This window comes from Squalius cephalus (assembly GCF_949319135.1).
Source record: "Squalius cephalus genome assembly, chromosome: 6".
In the NCBI taxonomy this organism is placed as follows: Eukaryota; Metazoa; Chordata; class Actinopteri; order Cypriniformes; family Leuciscidae; genus Squalius; species Squalius cephalus.
Genome location: NC_137127.1, coordinates 48,366,262 through 48,386,261, shown reverse-complemented (window position 1 = coordinate 48,386,261; position 20,000 = coordinate 48,366,262). Strand labels below are relative to the sequence as shown.

Genomic DNA, 20,000 nt, shown 5'->3' with positions numbered 1-20,000 from the left:
GCAGTGTTTTATCTATATCAAGCTCTATTATGGCATCAGCAAACCTCAGAATAACACTTCCGCATTATGTTCTGTTTTGGAGGAAGTTTGAAGAAAGGTTAGCTTGTATTAAGAGGTTAGGAGGATCATTAAAAGAAGATGTTCCTCAGGAAGCCGACCTGTTAATGTGTGTGAGCGCGATGGAGTGTGTTTGACAGCAGATGAGCCGACCTGTTAATGTGTGTGAGCGCGATGGAGTGTGTTTGACAGCAGATGGCGTGGCCAGCAGGGCAGAGAGGCAAGAGAGGGTTACGCAAGAGAATCATCACAGTGTGATCAGTGTTATCCAGCTGTCATCGACACACGTAACCTCATCACACAGTCCTGATGACACGGCACAGGCCCGGTGTCTTCAGTCTCACGGCGCAGGTTCAGCAACACTCAGCCTGAGACTGAGAACCGTCTGATTCTGGCCCGGTCGGGGAACAGATGGCCCGAGCCTCTCCCGGTTTCCGGCTTCTCAAGGGCACACGGGGTTTCCAGTGGGATGTCAAACACAGATCAGATGGCCACGGATGGTTACGCTTCCTTCATATTGCGAGCGTCTGACCTACACAGAGGTGGAAGAGTCACACTGGGATTTGATGGCTGGAACTCCTAAATCTGTTGAGGAACCGGAGAAACGTTTTAAAAAATGAAAGGGTTTTCACAGCGATGCCATTGAACTGTTTCCCAACCCTGTTCCTGCAGGAACACCAACACTGGATTAGACGTCTTCTTATCTGACCCTTAACTTCGGGTCTTGGAGTCTCTTCTAATGAGCTGATGAGTTTAATCCGCTGTGTTTGATTGGAAAGAGTTTGTGAATGTGTGGCGTCGGTTCGACTCCAGGAGCGCGGTTGGGAAACACTGCCATAGGAAGAACCATTTCTGGAGAACCTTTGGGTGATCAGTTCTTAAAAGATTGTTTTTTTTTCTTAGTTTGAAGAAATTTTTTATTATCTAAACAACCATTTTCCATTATGAAGTATGGAAGCTTGTTTCCACCACAGAATAAACATTTAAAATATAATTGCGACTTTTTATCTCAGAATTGCGATATATACCGATATTTAGTCCAATTCTAAGAAAAAAAGACTTTCCCTCCAAATTGCGAGTTTATATCTCACAATTCTGACTTTATAACATGCAATTGCAACTTTATATAACGCAATTGTGAAAAAAAAAGTTAGAAATTACCTTTTAAATTTTTTATTCAGTGTCGGAAACAAGCTTCCATAATAAAGAACATTTTGTGTGATGGAAATGTTAATGGTTCTCCATTGAACCATCAATGCCAGTAAAGAACCTTTATTTTTTTTACTATTTTAACCTTTACCAGCGGGTTTCGGACAGAATCCTCTGGTTCCAGACTACACTCTTCAATGGGTTCTCTATAGAACTCAAGGGTTCTCGACTCAATTTTAAAGAACCCCAAAAGATTCTATATAAGCAGAAATGTCTTAAATGATTGGATAATACTTTCATGTTTAACAGGTTATTTCATTTTTCCAACTAGTGATATGTTGACAAGTTGTTAATTCATAAAATGTAATTAAAGTTAAAACTAAGTCCATCAGATGATCCAATGAGGGAACCCCTATAAGGTTGTATATATGAAGTGCCAGACGGAGAAGTGTAGGTTTCTCTCTCCTTCTCTGTTTTTCTTCTTCTGTCCCGTAGCCTCACAGGAAGCAGCTGCTTTGAAACTAAATATATTATAAGCGTTGTACAAGTAAAACTTGCTGAAACGGAAAGGACTGGACTATTGCAAGCATGAAGGTTTGATGTATTCATTGCACACTGGCAGGCGTTGTTCCTCTGCCATGCTGTTAACTACGAGTGAGGTAATACTCAGGCCTGCCAACTCTCTGGCCTCAGTCTTCAGCTCGTCATCTGGCGTTCAGGATTCGGCAGGAGCTGATCCGATGACGGAAACACACACCGGAGTCTGAACCGGCTGAATCTCATGATCTCCCGTTAAACCAGCACTGTTCCTGCACCTCGTCCCAATACAGCCGTTCCTCTTCTGTTTGCTATCCTTTTAAAACAGAAAACAGCTCCTCATGTTAGTGTCAGTGTGTCCAGGGACACTCCCAGACCCGAGGTTTATCAATACTTGAGTAGGAGCGTGGCGGTGAGTGTTGGTAATGAGGCGAACCACATCGCAACATCTATATTGCATGATGTGCGGAGACACAGAGAGATGAGGAGATCTCACCGAAGACATGGCAGGCACGTTTACTATGTTCCTATCTCTCTCTCCCAACGGCACGTCGAGTCTCTCTCTGCTAAAGACAGTCAGATATTGCTCATCGGGAGAGTTGTGTGAGTGTGTGCGGGTGTGGAGTGAATGCTAAGAGTTCTCATCAAAGCGCATGCAAACCCCCGCAGGTGAATACGTCTGTTTTTATGAGTTACTCTCTCCAGGTTCTCCTCTTTTCTCCTCCCTTCCCCCGCTTTCAGATGGATTTCTGAATTATTTACGTATTTCATTTTCATCGATCACTCTTTTTCTTCCACTGGCCTCTCCAGATATCCCTCCATCCCTGTTCTCTCCCTCCTCCACCGCTCTGTTTGTTGCTCATAATAACCTCTTGGCCCGTTCACTCCCACCGTCTTCAAACGCTTCTCCTGCTGGAAAAGCGCTCGCTCCTGAGGGACTGATGCTCTCAGCCTCGGGTGTCTCGTGTGAGGAGAGCAAACGCTGAATTTGACAACATGCCGTTGCGTTTTCTTGAATAGTTGACGATTCTGCCAATATTGATTCCCTTGTTAATTTGCATAAATATTTTACATCTTTTAAGCTCCATAAAGGATAAAAATACCTTGAAAGCAGCTTATATGTCTATTTGAGCTATATTTCATGTCTTCTGAAACTGTATGAGGAAAAGACAGAAATTGTCCTTCACTGACAATCAGCCTTTTCTCTCATTGATATCTTGACTTGATAATTGTGAGATAACTGGATGTAAAGCCAGCACTCTTCTGGTCTGATCCGTACATTCTGAGCTGCTCTTGTTCAGAAGGCGAGGTGAAGGAATAATGTAGTTAAAAACAAAAAAACGGAGAGTGAGAGGACTAGATATTACACTGGCAGTAAGAGGATGAATTATTGAAGCTGGCATGTGGGGAGAGAGGCGGGAACGAGGGATATGTTTTTAATCCAGAGTGTATCCACGTCTAGACCAACTACACACACACACACACACACACACACGTGCGCATACACACTCTCTCTCTCTCTCTCTCTCTCTCTCTCTCTCTCTCTCACACACACACACACACACACACACACACACACGCACACACGCACACACACACACACACACACACACACACACACACACGTGCGCATACACACACACACTCTCTCTCTCTCTCTCTCTCTCTCTCACACACACACACACACACACACACGCACACACATGCACACACAGACACACACACACACTCTCTCTCTCTCTCTCTCTCTCTCTCTCACACACACACACACACACATATATGCACACACAGACACACTCTCTCTCTCTCTCTCTCTCTCTCACACACACACACACAATCTCTCTCTCTTAATTTCCCTTAAGCACTCGTAAGAAAGAAATAGTGAGCATCTCTAGTCATTTGTTTTTATCAAATAGTAATAATACTAGAACTAATATTATTAATAATAAAGATGGTTATCTTTCACTCTTTCATGATCCATCTGCCTGGGATTGTGTCAAACAGTTGGTTAAACCAGCAGCAGGCATTCAGACCGGATCTGCTGTTGGCTTGTGGTTTTCTACCACATTTCTTGTCAGAAAAATGTTTGTCTCACAATTACCAGCAAGCTTAAGGAGTCTATTCATGAATAACTCTTATCTTTACACTGAGTGAAGAAGCTTTTACTGCTCAAAAATTGTCTCTGGTTATGACTGTAACCCTTGTTCCCTGAGAAGGGAACGAGACACTGCGTCGATGATGACACTTTGGGGAACGCTCTTAGCGTAACGCATCTGAAGTATGAATGAAACTAATCCAATCCTGATTGGTGTTGCGTCGTGACGTATTGTGTGACAGCATACACGGAAGCTGCAAAGGGATGCTGGCACACAACAGAGTTCGCTTCTGCAAGGCAGGGGGAGGCGTGGCAAAGGCACGCAGTGTTTCGTTCCCTTCTCAATGGAACAAGGGTTACAGTTGTAACCCGAGACGTTCCCTTTGGAGAACGAATACCCATGCCACAATAAGCCTTGCCTGTCTCAGTGTGAAGCTGCGCACAGGCACACTTAGGACGAGAGCACTAGAGTGCCTGGCGTAGAAGGAATGTCCAGGCTATAGAATCTGATAAAAGTGTGACCCATCCTGTGGCCCATCCTGCTGCATCACACACTTCTTGGATTGGGGCCTCTGAAAGGAGGGCTCTCTGGTTGAGCCCTCATGGCCAAGGTGAAGGCAAGCTGCGCACCTGATAGGCCATAGAGATAGCCTGAACGGCCGGCCTCTGGGTACTGTGCCCCCTCTGGGGCCAGACCCACAATTTCCATAGCTCTGGCCGAGGGTGAAATATTGAGCTCTCTGTCTGCATCAGCAGGTCCCTCCTGATGGGGATCTCCCATGGAGGGCCGTCCAGGAGCGATATTATGTCTGAGAACCATACTCGGGCCGGCCACAACGGAGCTACTAGAAGAAGACTGACCTTGTCGCAATGGACCCTCTCCAGAACTGCTGATTTAGATAGGACACCCCTGACATATTGTATGTGCTGACAAGAACGAGGTGACCCTTGAGGTCTGTCTCAGAGCTGGGAAGAACGACAGCATTTCCAGGCAATTTATGTGCCTAGGGGAATGATGGTCCTGCCATAGACCTCTCGTAAAGCGGCCGTCCATGACCACGCCCCAGGCCGCGAGGGAGGTGTCTGTCGAAACGGCTTCCTGACGACATGGCGCTCCCGACACTGGGCCTTGGGACAGGAACCAAGGTTTCTTCCACATAGATAGGGAACAAAGGCATTCAGCTGCCATGAGCCCTAACAGCCTCTGAAACTGTTTCACAGTGATGGCTTGGCCTAGCTCTGTCCTGGTCACCATGGCCAGGATGGATTCGATCTGTGCAGGAGACAATTGTGCCCGCATCATGACCGAATCCCACACCACTCCCAGGAACGTGGTTCTCTGGGCTGGCGCCAACACACTTTTCTTTGTGTTGAGTCTCAACCCCAAGCTCTGGATGTGGGCAAGGATGACATCTCGATGCCGAACGTCCAGTAACGCTTTGGCCCCGAAAGCGAACCTCAGGAACTTCCTGTGAGATGGAAGGATGGAAATGTGAGAAGTATGTGTCCTTCAGATCTATCGTGACAAACCAATCCTCGGATTTGATTTGGCTCACGATGATGGGAATAGTGAGCATCTTGAACCTGAATCTCCTCAGAGACCGATTCAAGTGCCTTAGATCTAGAATTGGACGCAACCCCATCCTTCTTAGGAACTATGAAGTAGTGACTGTAAAACCCGGACTTCCTGTCTGGCGGAAGAAGACGTTCTATTGTCTACTTTGCCAGTAAGGAGTTCACTTCCTGTTCCAATACCCGACCCTGCACTGGGTCGACTGCAGTCCAAACCACCCTGTTCTTCCCGTTGAAATTCGGTGGGCTGAAACCGAACTGCAGCCTGTACCCCTTTCTGAATGGTATGCAGGACCCAAGGAGAAATATTCGGCAGGTTTTGCAATGCTTTGAAATATTCTACTATGGGAACCAACCTTTCGAGGCTGATTTCGGGTATTATTCGAGATTTGTTCTTGATCCCCTGAAGCGGCTTTCCAGCACGGTTTGGTCGAAAACGATTCTCGATGTGCGGACGCGAGCGCTGCCAGGCCGCAGTCCTGTGGGGCAGACAGAGGTCGGGGGAAACGACCTCTCGGTGTCAGCGTGTGTTTGATGGAAACCGATGTGTCCCGAAGCGTACTTGACGGCAGGATACAAACATCGATTTCCTAAGGGCTCCATGGAGAAGCGAGAACTTGAGGCTCCCGAGGGGCACCTTCAGAGGTCTGTGCATAGCGTCAGGACCTCTTACCCGAAGCCGCCTTCGAGAACAACAGTCCTCAGACCTGTTTTCTCTTTGGAAAGCGTCAGGCAAGAGTGTTGCTTTGACCCCCAGGCTTTCTCGGCTGCATTCACTGCTGCTTAAACTAGGAGCTCTGCTCTTAAAGGGATATTTCACTGCTGGAAAGATGAATGTTAAATTGGGTCATATATGTGGTAGAAATGTGAAATTATTTTAGAAGTTGATGCCTTCTAGATAAGCCAGAAAATGTAGTTTTGGCTCATGTGAATATAAGACAACAACTCCCAGAATGCACTTGCTTCCCTGCCCTACGAGGCCACTCCCAAGCCACGCCTACCGGTTACAGAGGGCAATATTGGAAGAAAGGATACAACTCGGCTACTAGATGACTCGAAACTGAAAAGATGCTGTTTTATCGTGAGATCCCCCCCCCATGGGCGGGTTGAAGACATGCAGAACTAGCTCCTCCTACTGGCTGTAGTCTCTCGCCTCTGGCCAAAAAAGCCTCCGATGACACAAAATGACGATTTTTGCGTCATCTGAAGTTTTTTTCCAGACACACAATACAGAAATCTCTTGTCTCAGGGGGACATGACGGAGGGAAGCACGGTCATTCAAAAACTACTACCGGGTTTCTACTGATACAAAGCTTAATGCTATGCTCCGCTTAGTCAGATGATTATTTCACCTTTTTAATTGTCTATTCTCTCGAAAGGGAACTCCTTCAACCTAATCATGAACTCTTAACTACCTACAGAACAAATACAATATAACATATAACTCAACATTTATTCTCCCAATCCAAAAATAAAAATCCTCTGCCCAGTTTTAGCAAAGTTAAATTATAATGCCAAAAGAACCTAAAAAACATTGCGTAGAGTGAAATGTGAAGTGAGCAAGAAGGTGGCACACTGGAATCAGTGCAGACTACAGAAGTCTATCAAAACATTTATTTTTTATTTTCTGGATTACAAAGTGCAAAAACTGCAAAGTGAATACTATGAAATGTGAAAATGCATCATTGGCTCTTTGTAACTTTTCAGTTCAGTTAAACTGACCTAGCTGCTCTTGAAATTGCTGTTGTATGTTTTACTACAGACTGACAGAATGTCAAGGTAGTTTATCCCACATTCCCTGTCAATCTCACTTTTAACACTTTCCCCACCATTGATGGAATTTTCCGGCTATCAGTGTTTTGACAGTTGTACAGTAGGGGGCGCTGTTTCTTCTGAAAGAGTTCAGAATCTCCTGATCAAAACACATGCGATAAAGAAGCAGAAACGAGCGATAGAAGCATTGCTGACGCACATGTAAAATATACTATCATCAGTATTAAACAGCATATAAATCAAAACTCAATGTGACTGAATGAAATGTTGACTCGATGACTCCATCTGTGTTTGATCATCTGAATCGCTCTGAAGTCTTTGACAAATTTAGTTTTTAATGAAACTTACCCACATTCAAGTGTTGATAGAAAAGAATGTATGATTTTTCTTTTTATTAAAAGCTGAGGCTCCGTTCTATCTTTTGAAATATTGACGTTTACATATTCGTACAACAAAATATTTTGTGAATGAAGGCCATGAACATTTTGTGAATACCATCAAAAAAGCTGGCGACCTAAAAATAAAGCGCTGTCGTTGAAAGAGTTAATAAGCATTTTCTCACAGTGTTTAGTGACATCTTCACCATGCTAACATGGCTCTTTTGACAGTCTGTGCTGTGAGGTGTTGCATTCGTTCATTCGTTCGTTCGTTCGTTCGCCCCCGCCGCCGCCTGCACTCACATCTGCTCTCTCTCTCTCTCTCTCTCTCTCTCTCTGAGCTGCTCAAGGAATATTCTGGGTTATTTTCCATTCAGCGTCTCTGGTCCACATCTGTGCCAGCCTGTTGATCACTGCACACAATGGCTCTGTCTCGTCCCTCAGTTTGCACAGAGTGATGAGAAACACACGTAGAGTAAAGCATTCACTGTGGAAGTGTGAGTGTGTGTGAGTGTGTGTGTATGTGTGTGTGTGTGTTTGTGTGTGTGTGTGTGTGTGTGTGTGTGTGTTTGTGTGTGTTTGTGTGTCATAATAAGGGTCCATTACTATGGGGAATGCTGGACGTTTTTAGACCCAGTTCATTTTCCATTTCCATTTGATGCTCTTTGTGTCGATTTGCAGGTCATTTGTGAGCATGATAGGAGACATATTGCATCAACACATTAATGAGCCAATCGTGATTGAGACGTTGCTTTCTCTCATGTGACATTCACCTGTATTCTTTCACTATAATAATTTTTGCTTGGTTTACTTGCGCAAATCTTGCGCAAATTTACTTGGTCAAATCAGAGGCACCGCTTCTCTTTCCTTCCAGGACAAAATGCACTTTTTCCCAAAAGAAGCACCATTTTCAGATTTGTTGACATGTTGCCCAAATGTTTCATTGTTTGAATCTTGTACAGCATAATTTTGTCTGTGTGGGAATCTGTCCAAATATCACCCAGTGCTCTTGTATTGAGTTCTGCCAGAGACGTTTTAGATGGGAAACAATGATGGGAACCCAGACAGCAACATAGTGTCGGCCCAGATCCGGCCCACATCTGGCAAGCGTTGAATCCACATGTACCAGATGTGGCCCGGATCTGGGCAGACACTATGTTGCTGTCTGGGAAACTTTAGATGTTTTCTTTCAGTGAGTGCCAAGCGCTTCTATTCCAACAGGCCACTCACAATTAACAAAACGTTTCCCGAACATTCTGAAAGCGTCATTTCTGAACGTTCTCTGAATGTTTAAAACATCCTGTTTTTAAAAAAAAAAAATGTTTTAGAAATGTTTATTGTTGATGATGTAAACGCTTACATTGTATCATTCTTCAAACATTATGGGAACGTTACTTCTGAATGTTCTGAAACAAGGAGCAACATTTAAAAAACATTAGACGAACGTCCAACTGAATTATTTCAGAAAAAATCATTCCATGAACGATGTATAAATAATTTTCTCTTTTGCTCATGTTTGACAACATTATTAAAGACCAGATAACTTTGAATGAACGTTCTATTAACATTACTAGATCATAATACTTTCTCTCCAGAAGGTTCCCTGTTAGTTGGGATTGTGATGACTGTGATCCTTCATTATCTCATGAGTGTTTGGTGGTCAGATGTCTAACACTGTCTCTCGTGTGTCTGCAGTGACGATCTCCACCAGCACATACTTCGATGGGCTTCTGGTCACGGGTCTCTACACCTCCACCAGTGTCCAGTCCTCTCCCATCCCAGCGTCTCCAGCTTTCGGCTTCGGTGAGTCTTCAGGGAGAAACAGAACAAGTCACATTCTATCAATGAACACTCATAACCGGGTCGAGTCCTCTTGAGTCTCATTATCTGTTAGATAAGAGCAGAATCTGTGGGAGGGGGACAGCTTGATGGACTGGAGAATTGTTTGAGAGCTTGTTTAATGTTTCTGAGAATTCATGAAGGACTGATATTCTCCTCTGTGTCTATAAGAGAGCTTGTGTGATGAGAACATCGACATAATGCAAACTCTTCCCAATCTCTCACATTAATACAGCATTCAATACGCGAGTTTAGGGCTGGTTATGAAATCATGTCATGGACTCATGAATATTAATTATGTGACGTTGTTTGGTAACCTTTCTGAAACATCCACCTACGTAATCTATTAATATTCATAAGCCAAGCATTAACAGTAGTAGGTGAGGATCCAGGTGACTATCAACGTCATTCAACTGAATGCATTCTTTATGCCAAATGTGTAGATTTAACTCCATAATGTTTTATGAATCCGGTTCCAGTACGGTTGCTCTACAAGTCTGATTAAACCATTTAAATATGAGGAAAATATTTAATATTTTTCAATATTCTTAATATGAGGGAAGAAAAAAAAAAACAACACTAAACTTGATTAAAGTATTTATCTGACAAAATTATTTGGCAAAAAAAGGCAAACTACAGATACAGGCTTTATTTTATTATGCAAAATAAAAAAATTAAAAAATGCATAGAAAAACAAAAAGCTCACAGGAAAAAGCAAACATAATCAGTTATTAATATTTCATTGGTTCTCTCTTGGTTCTTGGTTCTTGTTTTTGCGCGTGTTCATAATTTATGGCCAAAAATTATGTGGCACAATGTGTTTCATTGCGTTATTATCACAAATCAAGCAATCGTCTCCGAGCACAGCTATGCAATATGAATCTTTATAATCATATTTGAATAAAGGCTGAAGATATCAGATGTCCGACACTTTTGGACACTACTGTATGTAAACCACAAAAGCAAAAATGTGACATGATTTCAAACAAAATACACTTTTCATTGGGTCGAGTGAAGTCTGTTTTGAGCTCATCAAACCATTTCTCAGTTTCACTTCAGAAATCCTTTAGTGAAAATGTCCTTTCTGTTATCGGGGTTTCTGAACATAAAGGGAAATTAAGTCATAATTTACACACCCTGGTGTTTTTCTGAACTACATCTGAAATCTCACTGACTGTTCCCTGCATTACGCCACTGGATGAGTGAATGAACACGGCTCATTCAGTATGTAAATCACATCATTGACACTGGTTTCTATGCAAACACTCCTCTTTCTATGTAAATGAAGCTCATTACAGAAGTCTGTCTGATGAAACAGATGTTTGTGTGCTCATACTTTCACTCAGTTTTACATTTAAACCTTGTATCTTGATTAGGTCATTAATAACATTTGATGTGATGTATGATGAGGATGGATTGAACAGAGTTGCTCAAACTTTCATGCATGCAAACCAGGAGAATTAAACTCCCACTTTCCCAACATTCAGAACTCTCAAAAGAAATGTAAATTATGTTTATTTTGAGACGCATGACAGAATGTTGTTAATAGTTTCAGAATACGCTGTGGGTTTTAATGCTGCAGCTCTAATTATATTTATGGTTTGGTTCAAATTTTACATTTTAATTTAGTATTTATCAAAAATGTTTTTCCCCCAAAAACAAAAACATCAATACAATGTAAAATCATTATTTATTATAAAGACCATACACTTAATATTTTCTTAGGCATAAGCCAAAATGTAGGTCAAATACTTTTTTTTGGCTTTTTCATTATAAATAAAAGTTAAATTAGCTATAAAATGAAAGAATTTTAACTTCATATGAAATGAAAAGCATTTTCTCATCTCGAGTGTCTGTGCATGAAAGCAGGAGTTGAGGCTTCGACCAAAGATTAAACAGTGTTACATGTTGCAGCATTCATTCATTCATTCATTCATTCATTCATTCATTCATTCATTCATTCATTCATTCATTGCAAATGAACCCGATGAGTAAGTGACTGGATGAACATGGATCCTCACACCCAAATGAATGTTAAAGAGGCCATATTATGCCCTTTCTCAGAGTCTTGATGTTGTTTCAGGCTCTACTAGAACAGGTTTTCCTGCTTGAATGTTGATTATTCTCCTCATATTCTCCATTGTTGCGGCTCCTCACTTCCCAGTCTGTCAGTAACGCTCTGTTTACTTCCTGTCTCTATGAAGCCCCTCCTTCTGAAAGGCACACTGCGCTCTGATTGGTCGGCTGGAGCAGTGTGTTGTGATTGGTCGAGCGCTTTGAGTGTGTTTAGGGAAATTCCCCGCCCCTTTCCATAACCACCAGTTTAACACACTACTAATTCTGTCAGGACCACTATTGTCAAATATGATTGACAATTAGCATACAGTAAGTATTGGCGGTATGGTTCTGTTCTGGGCGAGAACTAGCCTAGATAAGAGCAGCAATAACCCTCCTTAGGGTGAACAGAACAGAGCCAACATCAATGTATTGCAGAAATCATTAATTAATTTTAATGTACAACATAATTCAAGAATTTATTCTGATTCAAGGGGAATCAGAATGCCAAACTGACTGACGAGAGGAGGAGCTGGGGGGGGAGGAGGGTAATCAGCTCCTGGGAACGCGACAGCTGCTGATAATACTGAAGGAGCTTATATATGAATACAGTGATAGGTGTCGTATTCCTATAGGTACACGTGGATCAGCTGATGCGAGCCTGACTAACGTGACTTGCCAGAACTGATGCTACGCTTAATCTAACTCAACCAGGCCCCGCCCCTTTATTCTGCGCATGAATTATTTAAATGAGGAATATTCTGATGTGTGAGAGTCACATATAGAGAAGAAACTCAAGACTACAATGGAGGCGTTTCAGGAGTTCAGAAACACTGACTCTGATATAGAGAATAATTTACAGTATTATAGACCTTATGTAGCTCCGCCCCTTTTCAGCGCTGCGCTCATTGTCTTTTGACTTCCGGTCTGTATTTTCACAGCGTTTTGCGTGTTTATTAATGAACGGCTCGTTTTAAAATCTTCCCGGTCGATTTACATTTGTTAAGTCATCTGCTTTAAACATTACAGTCCTCATGATAACTTTCGTTAACTTTACATTAAGTAAATCCACTTAAAAAGCTAATTACTCCTGGACAGAAATGCCATATAAATATACAGAGCGACCGCAAAACGGAAGTTAAAAGACAATTTTCCAAAGATGGCGGCGCCCTTGTTTCTCTGGTGCATAAGGTCTATAGGAGTTCTGTAATTTCAGACAGAATCACACACTGCACCTTCTGTGGCTGTAGTTTTAGTTGCTTCCAATGTCATTATTATGAACGAGCCAATCACCATCTGTTATGAAATGAAGAATATGAATATCACATTCAGTGAAAAGAAACAAAGGCATTTAAAAAAAAACTGTTTTAATGGAGCGGATGAAATGAAGGAGAACAAATTTAGTGAAACAGTGTGTGTTTGTGCAGTTTCCTGTATTTACTCTCACTATGCGTTCATTTGCATGCTGCTTTATGCCATCATTCTTAGTTCACATTATGTGAGTGTGTGTGTGTGTGTGTGTGTGTGTGTGTTAGCGCTCTCATGGGGTTGAAGAGCTGTCAGTCCCTGAGAGACTTCAAAAGCTCAGCAGCTCTGTGATCAGTCTGCTCTCTGACTCCTCTGACAGCTACACACACACACACACACACACACACGCGCGCGCACACACACACACACACACACACACACACACACACACACACACACACACACACACACATGCGCGCGCACACACACACACACACACACACACACACACACACACACACACACACACACACACACACACACATGCGCGCGCACACACACACACACACACACACACACACACACACACACACACACACACACTCTCACACACACACTCGCGCACAGACACACACACACACACACACACACACACACACACACACACACATGCGCGCACACACACACACACACACACACACACACACACACACACACATGTCTGGTTCACTATCTTTGTGGGGACTCTCCATAGACGTAATGGTTTTTATACCGTACAAACTGTACATTCTATCCCCTTACACTGCCCCTGCCCCTAAACCTGCCCATCACACACACACACACACACACACACACACACACACACACACACACTGCCCCTGCCCCTAAACCTGCCCATCACACACACACACACACACACACACACACACACACACACACACACACACACACACACACACACACACACACACACACACACACTGCCCCTACCCCTAAACCTGCCCATCACAGGAAACATTCTGCATTTTTACTTTCTCAAAACAACTCATCCTGTGTGATTTATAAGCCTTTTGAAAAGTGGGGACCGCTGGCTGGTGATGTAGGTGATCTCAGGTTTTACTATTCTTATGGGGACATTTGGTCCCCACAATGTAATATAAACAAGGGCACACACACACACACACACACACACACACACACACACACTCTCACACACACACACACACACACACACACACACACACACACACACACACACACACACACACACACACACACACACACACACACACACACACACACACACACACACTCAACAGTGCAGTCTAACACAGATACAGTAGTGATTTCTGGCCTAATGTAAAGGAAAACTGACATCATCTCCCTTCATTCAAATATAAATGTGTTATATATTTTGTAACCATATTGTGTAGTTGTGCTTGGAGTGTTTCATTGCTTTATTTTTACAAACCTCATCAAATATAAGACTAATTGAAATTCAGCATTAAAACAGCTCTACAGAAGACAATAGAGTCATTATTCAGTTCAGTGTTGATTCAGTTCAGTGTTGATTCAGTTCAGTTCAGTAAGTGTGTGAAGTTCATCGATAACTCAGTGAGTTTGACTGAGCTGTAATCAGAAGACGGTGCTTGAGTGCGAGTCTGTCAGGGTTTGTGTGTTTGTGTTGTGCTCCTGTCCTGTTGTGTGAGTGTGTGTTTGGAGTCGCTCAGGCTGAACGCTCTTCCGTCTGTGTGTGCTGTTGTGTTCGGTGAAGCTGTGTTTCATCAGCCACATGTTTCCTCGTAGTGTTGTGTTGCACGAGGCTGGGGAGTGTTATCATTAGCTGTGTGTTCGTGTCTTGTTCTGTTTGAACACTTGAGCTTGTGATTGTGTTTGCAGGCCTTGAGCTCGTGTTTGTGTCATGTTTGTTTCCGTGTGCCGTTGTTCTCCTCTTTCTTCAGTTTCCCTCCTGTTCTCCCTCATTACACGGTTTGCTCCCTGTTTATTCTCCTTGTGTTTTCAGTCCTGTGCCAGTTCCTCATCTCATCCTCATCAATATTCTTGATCTCTGTCACTGACTAGGTATATTTATAATAATGTAGGACACTTTTACTGTAACATCTGACATTTGGCATTATCAGGACACACAAATATTACCCCACTGCATTATTATACATTATATTCTACATTATATATAGTAGTTTAATGTAGTACTGACACTGAAACTCTGAAAACTTGAATTTTTTCTCACACAGTCATTTTCACTTTGGTTGAACTACACACAATACATGTTGTTGCTTTTTAGTATTGCGATATATAGTGACAGCCCTCGCCCAGCCCTCGTCCAGCCCTCGTCCAGCCCTCGTCCAGCCCTCGCCCAGCCCTCGCCCAGCCCTCGTCCAGCCCTCGTCCAGCCCTCGCCCAGCCCTCGCCCAGCCCTCGCCCAGCCCTCGCCCAGCCCTCGCCCAGCCCTCGCCCAGCCCTCGCCCAGCCCTCGCCCAGCCCTCGTCCAGCCCTCGCCCAGCCCTCGCCCAGCCCTCGCCCAGCCCTCGCCCAGCCCTGCGAGGTCCAGATGCCGGTCTTGTTCTCCCCCTCGGGGTCATTTGTGTTTGTTTTATGTTTTATATCAAATAAAAGCCGATTCCTCTACTCATCCTCTACCTCACCCCGACAGACTCGTTCAGGTTTAGTTCTGGTCAGTCAGACTCGTTCAGGTTTCGTCCTGGTCAGTCAGACTCGTTCAAGTTTAGTCCTGGTCAGACAGACTCGTTCAGGTTTAGTTCTGGTCAGTCAGACTCGTTCAGATTTAGTCCTGGTCAGACAGACTCGTTCAGGTTTAGTCCTGGTCAGACAGACTCGTTCAGGTTTAGTCCTGGTCAGACAGACTCGTTCAGGTTTAGTCCTGGTCAGTCAGACTCGTTCAGGTTTAGTCCTGGTCAGACAGACTCGTTCAGGTTTCGTCCTGGTCAGTCAGACTCGTTCAGGTTTAGTCCTGGTCAGACAGACTCGTTCAGGTTTAGTCCTGGTCAGTCAGACTCGTTCAGATTTAGTCCTGGTCAGTTAGACTCGTTCAGGTTTAGTTCTGGTCAGTCAGACTCGTTCAGGTTTAGTCCTGGTCAGTCAGACTCGTTCAGGTTTCGTCCTGGTCAGTCAGACTCGTTCAGGTTTCGTCCTGGTCAGTCAGACTCGTTCAGGTTTAGTCCTGGTCAGACAGACTCGTTCAGGTTTAGTCCTGGTCAGTTAGACTCGTTCAGGTTTAGTCCTGGTCAGTCAGACTCGTTCAGGTTTAGTCCTGGTCAGTCAGACTCGTTCAGGTTTCGTCCTGGTCAGTCAGACTCGTTCAGGTTTCGTCCTGGTCAGTCAGACTCGTTCAGGTTTAGTCCTGGTCAGTCAGACTCGTTCAGGTTTAGTCCTGGTCAGTCAGACTCGTTCAGGTTTAGTCCTGGTCAGTCAGACTCGTTCAGGTTTAGTCCTGGTCAGTCAGACTCGTTCAGGTTTAGTCCTGGTCAGTCAGACTCGTTCAGGTTTAGTCCTGGTCAGTCAGACTCGTTCAGGTTTAGTCCTGGTCAGTCAGACTCGTTCAGGTTTAGTCCTGGTCAGTCAGACTCGTTCAGGTTTAGTTCTGGTCAGTCAGACTCGTTCAGATTTAGTTCTGGTCAGTCAGACTCGTTCAGATTTAGTTCTGGTCAGTCAGACTCGTTCAGGTTTAGTTCTGGTCAGTCAGACTCGTTCAGATTTAGTTCTGGTCAGTCAGACTCGTTCAGATTTAGTTCTGGTCAGTCAGACTCGTTCAGATTTAGTCCTGGTCAGTCAGACTCGTTCAGATTTAGTTCTGGTCAGTCAGACTCGTTCAGGTTTAGTTCTGGTCAGTCAGACTCGTTCAGGTTTAGTTCTGGTCAGTCAGACTCGTTCAGGTTTAGTTCTGGTCAGTCACACTCGTTCAGGTTTCGTCCTGGTCAGTCAGTTCAGGTTTAGTTCTGGTCAGTCAGACTCGTTCAGATTTTGTTCTGGTCAGTCAGACTCGTTCAGATTTAGTCCTGGTCAGTCAGACTCGTTCAGGTTTAGTCCTGGTCAGTCAGACTCGTTCAGGTTTCGTCCTGGTCAGTCAGACTCGTTCAGGTTTAGTTCTGGTCAGTCAGACTCGTTCAGGTTTAGTTCTGGTCAGTCAGACTCGTTCAGGTTTAGTCCTGGTCAGTCAGTTCAGGTTTAGTTCTGGTCAGTCAGACTCGTTCAGATTTTGTTCTGGTCAGTCAGACTCGTTCAGATTTAGTTCTGGTCAGTCAGACTCGTTCAGGTTTAGTCCTGGTCAGTCAGTTCAGGTTTAGTTCTGGTCAGTCAGACTCGTTCAGATTTTGTTCTGGTCAGTCAGACTCGTTCAGATTTAGTTCTGGTCAGTCAGACTCGTTCAGGTTTAGTCCTGGTCAGTCAGTTCAGGTTTAGTTCTGGTCAGTCAGACTCGTTCAGATTTAGTCCTGGTCAGTCAGACTCGTTCAGGTTTAGTCCTGGTCAGTCAGACTCGTTCAGGTTTAGTCCTGGTCAGTCAGACTCGTTCAGGTTTAGTCCTGGTCAGTCAGACTCGTTCAGGTTTAGTCCTGGTCAGTCAGACTCGTTCAGGTTTAGTTCTGGTCAGTCAGACTCGTTCAGATTTAGTTCTGGTCAGTCAGTTCAGGTTTAGTTCTGGTCAGTCAGACTCGTTCAGATTTAGTCCTGGTCAGTCAGACTCGTTCAGATTTAGTTCTGGTCAGTCAGACTCGTTCAGATTTAGTCCTGGTCAGTCAGACTCGTTCAGATTTAGTTCTGGTCAGTCAGACTCGTTCAGATTTAGTCCTGGTCAGTCAGACTCGTTCAGGTTTAGTCCTGGTCAGTCAGACTCGTTCAGGTTTCGTCCTGGTCAGTCAGACTCGTTCAGGTTTAGTTCTGGTCAGTCAGACTTGTTCAGGTTTAGTTCTGGTCAGTCAGACTCGTTCAGGTTTAGTCCTGGTCAGTCAGTTCAGGTTTAGTTCTGGTCAGTCAGACTCGTTCAGATTTTGTTCTGGTCAGTCAGACTCGTTCAGATTTAGTTCTGGTCAGTCAGACTCGTTCAGGTTTAGTTCTGGTCAGTCAGACTCGTTCAGATTTAGTCCTGGTCAGTCAGACTCGTTCAGGTTTCGTCCTGGTCAGTCAGACTCGTTCAGATTTAGTTCTGGTCAGTCAGACTCGTTCAGATTTAGTCCTGGTCAGTCAGACTCGTTCAGATTTAGTTCTGGTCAGTCAGACTCGTTCAGGTTTAGTTCTGGTCAGTCAGACTCGTTCAGATTTAGTTCTGGTCAGTCAGACTCGTTCAGATTTAGTTCTGGTCAGTCAGACTCGTTCAGATTTAGTCCTGGTCAGTCAGACTCGTTCAGATTTAGTTCTGGTCAGTCAGACTCGTTCAGGTTTAGTTCTGGTCAGTCAGACTCGTTCAGGTTTAGTTCTGGTCAGTCAGACTCGTTCAGGTTTAGTTCTGGTCAGTCACACTCGTTCAGGTTGGGTTCTGGTCAGTCAGACTCGTTCAGGTTTAGTCCTGGTCAGTCAGTTCAGGTTTAGTTCTGGTCAGTCAGACTCGTTCAGATTTTGTTCTGGTCAGTCAGACTCGTTCAGATTTAGTCCTGGTCAGTCAGACTCGTTCAGATTTAGTTCTGGTCAGTCAGACTCGTTCAGGTTTAGTTCTGGTCAGTCAGACTCGTTCAGGTTTAGTTCTGGTCAGTCAGACTCGTTCAGGTTTCGTCCTGGTCAGTCAGACTCGTTCAGGTTTCGTCCTGGTCAGTCAGACTCGTTCAGGTTTAGTTCTGGTCAGTCAGACTCGTTCAGATTTAGTCCTGGTCAGTCAGACTCGTTCAGGTTTCGTCCTGGTCAGTCAGACTTGTTCAGATTTAGTTCTGGTCAGTCAGACTCGTTCAGATTTAGTTCTGGTCAGTCAGACTCGTTCAGATTTAGTCCTGGTCAGTCAGACTCGTTCAGATTTAGTTCTGGTCAGTCAGACTCGTTCAGATTTAGTTCTGGTCAGTCAGACTCGTTCAGGTTTAGTTCTGGTCAGTCAGACTCGTTCAGGTTTGGTTCTGGTCAGTCAGACTCGTTCAGATTTAGTTCTGGTCAGTCAGATTCATTCAGGTTTCGTCCTGGTCAGTCACACTCGTTCAGGTTTGGTTCTGGTCAGTCAGACTCGTTCAGGTTTGGTTCTGGTCAGTTCTTGAGAACACCGCGATCCCTCTTCCACCTGCTGTGATTCTCCATTGTCGTGAAGACCTGCATGTTTTCTAGGTTGCACTTTCACTCTCTGATCAATTTTTAAAGGTTCTCTGAGGATAAGAGAAGCAGAGCTTCTAATGGAGAGCTGCACTCTCAGAAAGCTTTAAATGGCTCCGTTGAAAGCAAAACCGTCCTAAAACTTCTCCTTCTAAAAGCCCATGCGTCGCAGGCGTGCCCTTTACATAAAGCCTCCATCGGGGCACTACTGACCCAAATGTTGTTGGGAAAAACACTTTCAGTTATTGGCAGCATCGTCCTGATTTGTTAATTATACGGGGCTGTAGGGCTGAATCTGTCACCAGCGCGAGTGTGTGTGTGTGTGTGTGTGAGATCTCGAGGCCTGCCCGCGTCCCACCTGTCTCTTCTCCTTCGACTCCTGTTTGTTTTCCTCCTCCGAAGGGAACGCCGCGCTGTGGCCGTCGCAAATTAGCACAAGTCAAGTCAGATTAATTAATTTCAAGCTCGCACGATTAGCCGAGGAGTCACGTCAAATTAAACTTCAAATTAGTGCTAATGCCTCCCAGGAGAGCCGGTGAACGCGAGCCACAGCGTCAGTGAGGAACAGCCCTCGGGCGCTCAGACCTTCGACATTGTGTCTGTCTTTCATCACAACTTTATTCTGCTATTCGCGATTCCTTCCTGAAGTCCCTGAACCGGCAGTGCTGGATCATCCTGAGCCGCGCATGAGGGAACGCTAACTAGCGGAGAGCAGGAAGAAGTGTATTAATACTCTAACGAGAGCTAGTTGACATGTGGCTGCAAAGTTACTTATACAGTCAAACCCAGATTCACTCAGACTCCTTCAACATGTCTCACATCATCACAGTTTATTCGCTATAGTTTAGAGAACAGTAATGAAATATGAGCAGTCAAGTTGATATTTGACTGGTTTTGTCCGTCCTTCTGTTAGACTGTCTCACACATGAATTATGTTGAATATCTGTCAGCTGTTAAATTTAACTACACAATTAGATAATACCAGTTTAGCTCAACCAATCACCAAGCAATTACATAAATGAACTATAGTGTCC

At 44.2% G+C, this 20,000-nt stretch overlaps 1 protein-coding gene across 2 annotated transcripts in view; it reads left to right on the top strand.

The window, feature by feature from the left end:
• Nucleotides 1–20,000, top strand: part of reln (reelin) — a 158,685-nt gene that overhangs the window by 14,982 nt on the left and 123,703 nt on the right. For both annotated transcript variants that reach the window (XM_079873327.1, XM_079873328.1), the window contains exon 2: nt 9,256–9,363. In XM_079873327.1, the coding sequence (XP_079729453.1) occupies nt 9,256–9,363 (108 nt within the window). The remainder of the gene's footprint in view (nt 1–9,255; nt 9,364–20,000) is intronic.